General features: G+C 39.0%; 1 protein-coding gene across 1 annotated transcript in view; it reads right to left on the reverse strand.

The window, feature by feature from the left end:
- cpda (carboxypeptidase D, a) overlaps nt 1-12,699 on the reverse strand; it is a 77,000-nt gene that overhangs the window by 49,355 nt on the left and 14,946 nt on the right. The window contains exons 3-9 of the mRNA XM_062068096.1: nt 10,425-10,567; nt 7,056-7,225; nt 4,978-5,408; nt 4,701-4,892; nt 2,087-2,254; nt 852-961; nt 620-722 (exon numbers count right to left, since the gene is read on the reverse strand). Coding sequence (XP_061924080.1) covers nt 620-722; nt 852-961; nt 2,087-2,254; nt 4,701-4,892; nt 4,978-5,408; nt 7,056-7,225; nt 10,425-10,567 — 1,317 coding nt within the window. The remainder of the gene's footprint in view (nt 1-619; nt 723-851; nt 962-2,086; nt 2,255-4,700; nt 4,893-4,977; nt 5,409-7,055; nt 7,226-10,424; nt 10,568-12,699) is intronic.

A 12,699-nucleotide genomic window follows, 5' to 3' on the forward strand; every position in this document is an offset into this window, starting at 1 on the left:
TTTCCTCCATACAAACAGCGTGCCGGCCCAGCCACATAATATCTGGGGCTTTTACACACACATAAGTGAATGCAAGGCATACTTGATCAACAGCCATACAGGTCACACTGAGGGTGTCCGTATAAACAACTTTAACTCTGTTACAAATATGCGCCACACTGGGAACCCACACCAAACAAGAATGACAAACACATTTCGGGAGAACATCCGCACCGTAACACAATAGCACAAATACCCAGAACCCCTTGCAGCACTAACTCTTCCGGGACGCTACAATATGCACCCCCCCGCTACCACCAAACCCCGCCTCCCAAAGAAGCCATTATCGGACATCTCTAATTAAAACCAAATATTGCACAAAATAAGCCGGTCTGTTTGCCTGCACAGAATTCAACGGAATCGAGAGCCCAAACATTTCACATTTGCATGTAAAACTATATATGTAATTAAATTAATTAAATTATTCTCTGTAAAAAGTTTTTTTATGATAACATTTTGAGTGTCTTGAAAGGATTGATTGTATTTACAATATTCCTTATGGTAAAGATAGCTTAGGTTTATGTTTTGGAAGGGATTACTGACAAAAACCGAGGTACCACGGTGCACGTAATCAACCCACCAGCAACGTTGTACCAGTGGGCACCATTGGTGATGCCGTCTGCAAAGTATTCCCTGGGGTAGAGTTCCTCACAAGGGTGTCCACTGTGCATCAGATGGTTCTCCTGTGAGCGTGTGACAAGACAAAGACAAGGATCAACACAGTGCTAGTCTAATAAACCCTCGCCTCGTCATATATTTCAAGGGACCAGTAGGGGTTTTTCAGTCCAACTATAGCGCGCCAGGTAAGTTACCTGCGCGTACGCACGAGCCAACTGCTGAAAAATCTTATCATCGGGACACTTGCTGTACTTTGTTTTCCCCTCTTTGTCGTCATCGAAGGGATAGTTGACCACCAAAGAACCTAAAGTCACATAGAAAACACACAAATCTGTCAGAAGCAACCAGACTTTGAATCCTAAAGGATGGGACTTTGTATCATCTACACCAGGGGCGTCCAAAGGGTGCGGACCGAGGCTATTTCTATTAACGGGCAAGGGCACATTCTAAAAATACTATAAAAAAATGAAAAAAGTGTAATAAAAGAGCAAATATTATCAAGATTTTTTTTTTTTAAAGTGTAATAAAAGAGCAAACAGGTGAAATGTAACAAGAAACTGTTGCATTGTTGACGAATAACACAAAGTTTCCATGCAGGCTGTTATTTGTTGTCTTTTTCTTATGTCATTGCTAAAAAAATTAATATTGAATCAAAATAAATTTTTATATGAAATATTGACCTATTCAAAGCTGCAATTACGTCACATCCACTTTCAAATATTTTTGGGCCGACAATATTGCATATTTTGTGTGTTTGCCATATAACAACAAACTTTTCTCCAACAAAAAGGGCAGAAACTGAAAAAAAACCTTAAAAAAATTATAAAAACTTATAATCGACGGATAGATCTGAGGCTGATCTAGAGTTTTAAGTGTAAAAACGTATGACTTATTTTAACACCTTTATGGGTGGGGCACTTTTGAAACCCTAAAAATTTTAGTGGAATTAAAATTAAAAAAACTGACATGTTTAAAAAATAATTAAAATCAATAGTGTTATGAATTATTGAACTATTTAAGGCTCCAATTATTTCACATCAAATTGTGTGTAATAATGTGTATAAAAAAACAGGGTTTATTTTGTCAAAAAGTACATAAAACATAAAACTTTTTTTTTAACTTTATATCGACAGATAGAGCTGCAGCTTATCTAGCATTTAATTGAAGAAAATAATAATAATAATAATAATAATGACTTATTTTTATGACTGAGACCCTTTTGGGTCCCCCGGGACTAAACTAGAGAAGAGCCCTAAAGGTTAAAAAAATCTATATATTGTATTGATTTTGAAACTGAAAAATATCAAAATGGCCCTCGCATGCTTCGATTTTTCAGTGTGCGACCCTCAGTGAAAAAGTTTGGACACCCCTGGTCTATACAAAACAAGATACGGTATGTCAAAATATCCATAAAAACATTAGTCCGTGCCTCCGTGGAGATTAGCGGACAGGACAAACGGGTTGCTTTTCAGCCAGTTCATCACGGCGACGGTCTCTGGCTGTCTTGGATCTTTGACGGTGGCAAACTGGTCTGGGAAGTTGCGATTCAGGTCATACTTTTTGCTGTTGTTGCGGCCTTTGGTGCCTCTTACATCGCCTGGGGGGAGACAAATACTTGCGTTGATTCCCATGCACCCTGCCAGGCGTAACAACGCCATTGTTCTATGTTCTGAAGGAGCTTCTTAGAAGATGCATAAGTGACAGTCACAACAAAAGTGTGCATTGATTAGAAGTCATTCACATGAGCAAGAAGCGACTGCCATTATTTAAAACACACAGTGCAGTCAATCAAGGTTTTTCTATGAATTCACCCCTCTTATGTTGCGTTTCAGTTTGATATCATTCACATAATACATAGTCATGAGATGGTGCACGTGTACTGTACTTCACATACGTGGTAAATGCATACAATTAGCACTGAAAAAGTCATTGAAGGGTTTCAAATGTGTAAAATAATAAATATATATCTGTAGTGATAGGTCAAACAATGCATTAGGAAACCCAATAAGTCATACCGTGTCCCTCGTAGGGCTGGGCAATAAAATTATGTCAATATATATCGCGATAGACACGTAATCAGTATCAATAAAAAATGTTTTCGAAAAAAACTATTGAAAATAGAATAAATTCTGTTGCGAAGCAAGGTTGGTTGCATGAACAAAGGCACTCGCTCTCTGGTAACCGAGCAACGCAGGAAGTGATCACTGATCAGTAGGAGTGACACGCCAACGGCCAATCAGGGATCAGTATCAACTATCAGTTATGGTTGCGCCATCTTGTTGTCTGGCGGTGGATTCTTTGCATGGTGCGAGAAGAGAAAGTCGTCCCCACCGAGACCGCTAATACCACACCACCTTAGCCGCGCTCACCCTTTAGAGCACAGCTGTAACTTCCTGGCACTAAAACCTGCAGAAAATAGTTCTCGGCTTTCTCTATGTTTACATTTTCACACTATTTTCTTACACTTTATTAAGCATTTCTTACATATTCCTTATTTTTGCACCTTCATTTTAGGATCGTATTATTAAGCGTTCAATGTGATTTTACAATTTTGTTTACATTGCTTGTTTTCCATGCTTGTGTTGATATTTCCTTTCCTTTCTGCCTTTATAGCTGAGGGGATTAAAATCAGACGAAGGTTACATTTTAAATATAAATGTTTACATTTAATACATTTAGTCGCGGTCCTTATTTTTCACAGGTCATAAAACATATCAATAATTATCAAAATCAACTGATATAAAATGTGATATCGCAGATAGATTGCAGTACTGTGGGTAAGAAACACTGTATACCATATATTCAACAAAGAAGTTGTATCAAATATACAGCATATATAACGAACTTGAGCCAAAAAAGGTGTTTTGTTGTGAGTAGATATATTTTCTTTCAACAGTGTAGTGCCCTTTGTAGCTGCCAAGTGCTTTTACACAAACGACATGGCAATCAAATTACAGTTCAGCGGTCTTCAAGGTTACACCTTTGTTCGTGGAACCAAAGTGACGGGTAATTGTAAGCTAAAAATAAAAATAAAAAAACCTGTCGCCAGCCATTCCTCATTTCATCCAATCAGTGAGCTACAATGGGCCACACCCTGGGCTCAATCACAAGGCACATAGCGACCATTCACACGGACGTTCACACCTATCGTCATTGAGCTGGAGTTGATCCAACGGTGGCAACACAAAGGTACAATTATCGGTATCGGTTTCAAACAGTAAAATGTATGACTTTTTAAAACGCCGCTGTGTACACGGACGTAGGGAGAAGTACAGAGCGCCAATAAACCTTAAAGGCACTGCCTTTGCGTGCCGGCCAAATCGCATAATATCTACGGCTTTTCCCACACACAAGTGAATGCAAGCCATACATGCTCAACAGCCATACAGGTCACACTGAGGGTAGCCGTATAAACAACTTTAACACTGTTACAAATATGCGCCACACTGTGAACCCACACCAAACAAGAATGACAAACACATTTCGGGAGAACATCCGTACCGTAACACAACAGAACAAATACCCAGAACCCCTTGCAGCACTAACTTCCAAAAAACCCCTCCCCTTCAAACCCTGCCCACCTCAACCTCCTCATGCTCTCTCAGGGAGAGCATGTCCCAAATTCCAAGCTGCAGTTTTGAGGCATGTTAAAAAAAATAATGCACTTTGTGACTTCAATAATAAATATGGCAGTGCCATGTTGGCATTTTTTTTCCATAACTTGAGTTGATTTATTCTGGAAAACCTTGTTACATTGTTTAATGCATCCAGCGGGGCATCACAACAAAATTAGGCATGATAATGTGTTAATTCCACGACTGTATATATCGGTATCGGTTGATATCGGAATTGGTAATTAAGAGTTGGACAATATCGTAATATCGGATATCGCCAAAAAAGTCATTATCGGACATCTCTAATTCAAACCTATAGTCATTGAGCTGGAGTTGATCCCACAGTGGTGACACAAATGTACAATACAAACAACCTAATAACTGCTGGCTTTAAAAAAATTATCATGTTTTTGCTTCTTCTTATCCTACCTTCAGTGGCCACCTCGTAGCCGTCAGGGTTCATGGAAGGCATGATGTGGATACGAGTGTCGTTGATCAACTCCGTGACCTCCCGGTCGGTGCCGTAGTTGAGGCACAGGTACTCGATGAGGTTGAGCAACAACTCCCGGCCCACTACTTCGTTGCCATGCATGTTGCCCACGTATTTAAACTCGGGTTCACCTGGTAGAGAATAAGAGGGAGAAGCAATTAAAATTGCGGATAACGGCAAGGTTTGTTGAGCGATGTCGACAAAAGATAGCAATACCATGTTCATGCACGGTAGGGTTGTCCGAGATGACCATAACGTAGAGTTCCCGGCCTTCCGCCGAGCGGCCGATTGAGTAAAGATGGGCGATGGACGGGAACTCGCTGCTGTATTTGCGTAAGAAGAGCTCCATGTCAGCATAGTTGTGGTGCCGAAAATCCTGGGGTTGAATGGGCGGCGGTTGAGGTGGTAACTGGGAGGACGTGCTGGGACTTCCCGCTGAGGACACCACTTGGGTGGGTGTGGTTCCACGGGTGTTGGTAATGGAGGTGGAGGCTGGTGGAGGAGCAGTGGTTGGCGGCGTGAAGGGCGTGGTCAGAGACATGTTGCCTGCAAGATTTTGCTCAACGGCCACTGTCTCTAAAGTAAAATTAAGCCGAGTGGCGTTTCCTTCCAAAACTTTCACATTGTTGACGGTGACTGGCGTGTACCTGGACAGAAATTAAACAGCTTTAAAATCATATTTCTATAGGCAAAATTCCAAAAAAAGTGCAGTTCCCCTTTAAAAAAGATTTTTAATGTGAAAACAAATTCAAGCAATACTATTGTTTTTAAATGTATGCAGAATTTGTTTTGCCTTTTAAAGGCCTACTGAAACCCACTACTACCGACCACGCAGTCTGATAGTTTATATATCAATGATGAAATCTTAACATTATAACACATGCCAATACGGCCGGGTTAACTTATAAAGTGACATTTTAAATTTGCCGCTAAACTTCCGGTTTGAAACGCCTCTGAGGATGACGTATGCGCGTGACGTAGACCGGGGAACACGGGTATGCCTTCCACATTGAAGCCAATACGAAAAAGCTCTGTTTTCATTTCATAATTCCACAGTATTCTGGACATCTGTGTTCGTGAATCTGTTGCAATCATGTTCATTGCATTATGGAGAAGGAAGCTGAGCAAGCAAAGAAGAAAGTTGTCGGTGCGAAATGGACGTATTTTTCGAACGTAGTCAGCAACAACAGTACACAGCCGGCGCTTCTTTGTTTACATTCCCGAAAGATGCAGTCAAGATGGAAGAACTCGGATAACAGAGACTCTAACCAGGAGGACTTTTGACTTCGATACACAGACGCCTGTAGAGAACTGGGACAACACAGACTCTTACCAGGATTACTTTGATTTGGATGACAAAGACGCAGACGTGCTACTGTGAGTATGCAGCTTTGGCTTCTAAACATTTGATCGCTTGACCGTATGTGCGCAACTTTTTTTTGCGTATGTACGTAACTTTTTTAAAATATATAAGCTTTATGAACCTTGGGTTAGGTAAACGGTCTTTTGGGCTGAGTGATTGTGTGTGTTGATCAGGTGTTTGAATTGTATTGGCGTGTTGTATGGAGCTAGGAGCTAGCAGAGGAGCTAGGAGCTAGCGTAACAAACACGCAGGTGTTTTTATGCAGGATTAATTTGTGGCATATTAAATATAAGCCTGGTTGTGTTGTGGCTAATAGAGTATATATATGTCTTGTGTTTATTTACTGTTGTAGTCATTCCCAGCTGAATATCAGGTCACCCCCGGCTCTCACAGCATCTTCCCTATCTGAATAGCTTCAACTCCCCACTAGTCCTTCACTTGCACTTTACTCATCCACAAATCTTTCATCCTCGCTCAAATTAATGGGGAAATTGTCGCTTTCTCGGTCCGAATCTCTCTCACTTCATGCGGCAATCATAGTAAACAATAGGGAACTTTGCGTATATGTTCAACTGACTACGTCACGCTACTTCCGGTAGGGGCAAGCCTTTTTTTTATCAGATACCAAAAGTTGCAATCTTTATCGTCGTTGTTCTATACTAAATCCTTTCAGCAAAAATATGGCAATATCGCGAAATGATCAAGTATGACACATAGAATAGATCTGCTATCCCCGTTTAAATAAAAAAAATTCATTTCAGTAGGCCTTTAAAAGAATATACATCCATCATTGCATTATATGCAAATTATTTGACGATGTCATATTGACCACGCCCCCCAGCGCCACAGGTACACTGGCAATCTTGGGGAAACCCTGCATGTGACGTATTAATGTGAAATACATCTGACCATAGTGTTTGGTTTTACTCACCCTGTGGCCACAGCAGTGATGTTGTAGACTCCCGGGAGCAGGAGTCTGTAATAGTCGCCATAGTTTCCAGTGGTCAGATTGTGGCGGATGCCTGCCACCACAATGCTGGCGTTGGGGAGGGCTGAACCGCTGGCCTTGTCTTTTACGTAGCCACGAATCCCAATATGGACCTAGGGACAGACGATCTCATTAAGCCGTGGTGAATACATTTGAAATGTACATTTTGTATTGTGTTGCTATTCATAAATAAACAAATGTGTTTGAAAAAATACCTGCATTTATAGCTTTAGAAAATGATGGCTTTTTGATTGGTTATGACAAAAATAAAATTATAATTGTCCTCATAGTGTGAACTTGTTTTCCTTAAAGGCCTACTGAAAGCCACTACTACCGACCACGCAGTCTGATAGTTTATATATCAATGATGAAATCTTAACATTGCACCTAGAGATGTCCGATATTATCGGCCGAGAAATGCGTTAAAATGTAATATCGGAAATTATCGGTATCGGTTTTTTTATTATCAGTATCGTTTTTTTTTGTTTTTTTTAATTAAATCCACATAAAAAACACAAGATACACTTACAATTAGTGCACCAACCCAAAAAAACTCCCTCCCCCATTTACACTCATTCACACAAAAGGGTTGTTTCTTTCTGTTATTAATATTCTGGTTCCTACATTATATATCAATATATATCAGTACAGTCTGCAAGGGATACAGTCCGTAAGCTCACATTATTGTGCGTGCTTCTGCTCCACTAATAGTACTAACCTTTAACAGTTAATTTTACAAATTTTCATTAATTACTAGTTTCTATGTAACTGTTTTTATATTGTTTTACTTTCTTTTTTATTCAAGAAAATGTTTTTAATTTATCTTATTTTATTTGATTCATTTTTTTAAAAAGTACCTTATCTTCACCATACCTGGTTGTCCAAATTAGGCATAATAATGTGTTAATTCCACGACTGTATATATCGGTTGACATCGGTATCGGTTGATATCGGTATCGGTAATTAAAAAGTTGGACAATATCGGCATATCGGGTATCGGCAAAAAGCCATTATCGGACATCCCTAATTGCAACACATGCAATACGGCCGGGTTAGATTAGTAAAGTGCAATTTTAAATTTCCTGCGAAATATTCTGCTGAAAACGTCTCGGTATGATGACGTTTGCGCGTGACGTCACAGATTGTGCGGACATATTGGGACACCATTGTGGCCAGCTATTACGTTACGTCGTCTGTTTTCATCGCAAAATTCCACAGTATTCTGGACATCTGTGTTGGTGAATCTTTTGCAATCTGTTTAATGAACAATGAAGACAGCAAAGAAGAAAGCTGTAGGTGGGAAGCGGTGTATTAGCGGCTGGCTGCAGCAACACAACCAGGAGGACTTTGAGTTGGATAGCAGACGCGCTACCGTGAGTACAGCTTTGGCTTCCAAACATTTGATCGTTTGCCCGTACATGCGTGCCGCTATGTGCATGTCACGTACGTAACTTTGGGGAAATATATGTGCTGTATGAACTTTACGGAGGTGAACGGTACTTTGGGCTGTGGGATTGAGTGTGTTGTGCGGGTGTTTGAGTTGTATTGGTGGGTTATATGGACGGGAGGGGGGAGGTGTTTGTTATGCGGATTAATTTGTGGCATATTAAATATAAGCCTGGTTGTGTTGTGGCTAATGGAGTATATATGTCTTGTGTTTATTTACTGTTTTAGTCATTCCCAGCTGAATATCAGGTCCCACCCGCCTCTCACAGCATCTTCCCTATCTGAATCGCTTCCACTGCCCTCTAATCCTTCACTCTCACTTTCCTCATCCACGAATCTTTCATCCTCGCTCAAATTAACAGGGTAATTGTCGCTTTCTTGGTCCGAATCGCTCTCGCTGCTTGTGGCCATGATTGTAAACAATGTGCAGATGTGAGGAGCTCCACAACCTGTGACGTCACGCTACTTCCGGTACAGGCAAAGCTTTTTTATCAACGACCAAAAGTTGCGAACTTTATCGTCGATGTTCTCTACTAAATCCTTTCAGCAAAAATATGGCAATATCGCGAAATGATCAAGTATGACACATAGAATGGACCTGCTATCCCCGTTTAAATAAGACAATTTCATTTCAGTAGGCCTTTAAACTGAAATCTAGCTTTACTACTATGTGAAGTTGGACTTTGTAATTTTACACAGATGTATCTCCTAAACCAGGAGTGTCAAAATCGTTTTCATTGAGGGCCACATGGCTGCCATCAGTGAATAATTTATGAATTTGCCTATGCATTTTATTACTAAATATATTTTTTACGTACACTGTAAAAAAATCAAAAAAATCTGTATATTTCACAGTAAAATGTTGGTCACCATTTTCTAATGTAAAAACTACAAATTTTTAGACATTATATTACAGTGGATGGAAAAGAGTACAAACTGTTTATTCACCATTTTAAAATGGTACCACAGTTATTTTACGGTAAACTACTGGCAGCTTAGTCGCCTGAATCTTACTGTAAAATTTAAGGTAGTTTGTTCAACATATTACTTTAAATAGAAACACAGTACCACAGGATTTAAAAAAAAATTCTGGTAACTGAGCTGCTAGTTTCTACCGTAAAATAAATGTGGTACCATTTTTCCATTTACAGTAACAACAACCATAGATTTTACAGTAAAAAAAAAAAAGACAGTGTAGTCAGCAACATTTTATAGTAAAAACAGTGGAGTTTTTTCAATTTAATATGCTGTAAAAAAATACTGTAAACTTTACCGTAAAATCTATTGTCCTTTTTACAGTGTACATATTGATGGATAAAGTCAAGCAGATATTAAAGTATTTATTTTTATTTTAACAAATATAAATGTGTGGGAACTATGGTAACATAATATTTGTTGCAATATTGCATAATATTAACATTTAAAAAGGTATGCAATTTCATGCAGTGCATATATATATTTTTGTCAAAATGGAAAGAACAAATACATTTAGTATGAAAAGATAAAGTACGTCATTGATGCATATTCTCCTAGGCATTCGCGGGCCATATAAAATGATACGGCCCCGGGGCCTTGAGTTTGACACCTGTGTCCTAAACTGTCCCCTCACTTACATAGCAGTAATTGAAAACAGTTTGTGTTCAAAATAAAATAACTTTGTGATTTATGTATTCAAGAGTTTGAGAGTGCTTTTATGAGTAGGGGTGTGTCGTTGCCATTTTATTTGACAACAAATGACAGTGCGCAAGAGAATGCACAGAAACGGGGTCAGCCCCGCCTCCCTCCTTAGATAAAAGTTCACGTTTTTGCTCAGAGTTGCAAAGTTGTGACGTTTTGAAGCTGCTAATGAGCAAAAAGGATGTTTACCTTTTCCATGTAGGCCAGGAGAGACTCTTTGTTTAGCTCCCATTCCTTCCGGAGCTCGGCAGCAAGAGGATACTTGCAGCAGCTCAGCTCCATGGTGATTTCAAGACAGTTTCCATACACGTAGTTGTAGTCCTGCATTCCTCCTAGGAAAAAGAAAATAATCATATTCAGTCAGTCACCAACATTTTTCTTGCTAGGATAGTGTGATTTTTTTTTTAAGGTTCTAATTTAGGGCGCGAGAACTCGGGATGGGTATCGAATCTGGTACTTTTTTTGACTGAATCCCGCCGGTCCTCCCCGGGTCTTCGCATTTCGGCACTTGGCGATCACTCCAGCAGCACTGAGAGCGGGCACAGCCAAACTACCATTAAGTAATGTTGCAATTTTCAATGCCAACAAAGAAATTGATTAAAAAAAACGCTCTAACGTAACTAAAGTAAGGCTCAATTTTTCAAAAAATGTGCAAAATTGATGCTCTTATACATACATTCATCCATTTTCTACCGCTTGTCCCTTTCGAGGTCGCGGGGGCGTTGGAGCCTATCTCAGCTGCATTCGGGCGGAAGGCGGGGTACACCCTGGACAAGTCGCCACCTCATCGCAGGGCGCTGTTATACATTGCTATTAACATGCTACTGATTAGCATTAGCGATTTTACATGGCGATTTCAACACTCCAAATTTGTTAAAACTACAACTAAGATGCACGTTACAATCAAACAACTGATGTGTAAAATGAACAATATTTACAGTATTAACACTTTTCAAAGCGCAACAAAAGACTAGATTTATCAAAGATTTACCATTAACTAACCATCTAACGCAGGACTGGACGTTTGCCAATTATTTTTTTCAAACTTTTAACTTTAAAACCGTAGCAGTTAATATGATGTGCAATGCCGTTTTCAGATTACCGTAAATCTGGAAATATAGAACGTATTCCAATGGTTGGAATCTGCGCTTTTGAATGTTGTATGGGTTATTACGGTAAAAGCCCATTTTTACAACAAAGTTTTGTAGAAAAGTGATATTAAATAAGATTGTAGATGTTTTTTTTTACCCTTTGCGTAATTCTCCTGGTTTATTGCATTATTGTTGTGTTTTGCTTAATAGTAGAGGATGTCGATCGAGGAGGTAGTCTGATCTGATCTCTCATTTTTGATAATAAAAATTAGATTATATGCATTTTTATCAAAAACAATGAATATTTATTAACACACACAAAAGTACTGAAAATTGGTACCGTTGAGTACTTTATCGGTTCAAATGTGCGCAGGGTGGACATCCCACCGGAACAAAGCAGGTACCGGGAGTCTCCTTGCTGCTTGAAGCGTTGCCATGACAGCTGGCTGGGTCTCATAAGAACCTTAAGAAATGTCACCTTGTGCAATGAGGCAGCAGGGAAGGGCTGACAGACCAAGCAACATAAGGATTACGATGACTCAATATTGATTTTATTGTTACCTTGGGAGGAGCTGTAAAAATCGTGTCTTAAACATAAATGTCCCACATTACATAGAATAAAAACTGCATTTGGCCAAAAGGGCCCAATAGGGACGAGTAATATGGCCGAAAATCCATACTGTGATAAATTACAGTACAGTATATATCACAATATATATTCTGGCATATAAATCTGTATCAACGTCTAGACTGTGCTTTATTCATTTGCTAATTTTCTGTTCGTAGCTGGTAATTCTCCTCTGTAACCACTTCCGTTAGAGCAGGGATGTCATTATGGTTTTCACTGAGGGTCACATCACACTTATGGTTGCCATCAGAGGGCTGTTTGTAAGAACTAATATAATTTTTTTCCCCATGCATTTGAATAATAAATATTTTGTTCCTACACTGTATCAAAAATATCTGTAGATTTTACAGGAAAAAAACTGACAAGATACCAGATCTTTACTGTAAAATATACAGTGGGTTTTTTTTTTACAACATAAAGAAATACAGTAAAAGGAAAAAAAGTGCAGCTGTTTTTTTACTGTAAATTATACTGTTTTTTATTTGTTTTTTTTTTAACAACATATTATTGTAAAAAGAAAAACAGCACAACTGTTTTTTTTTTATTCTGGCAACTGATCTGCCATTTATTTTACTTAACTTTAATTCAATTTGCAGTAAGACACCGTAAAAACAACCACAGATTTTATGGTAAAAAACTGGCAGCAAGTTTGGGGTCACCCAAACAATTTTGTGGAATAGCCTTCATTTCTAAGAACAAGAATAGACTGTCGAGTTTCAGATGAAAGTTCTCTTTTTCTGGCCAT

This window comes from Entelurus aequoreus, linkage group LG13 (assembly GCF_033978785.1).
Source record: "Entelurus aequoreus isolate RoL-2023_Sb linkage group LG13, RoL_Eaeq_v1.1, whole genome shotgun sequence".
Lineage (NCBI taxonomy): Eukaryota > Metazoa > Chordata > Actinopteri > Syngnathiformes > Syngnathidae > Entelurus > Entelurus aequoreus.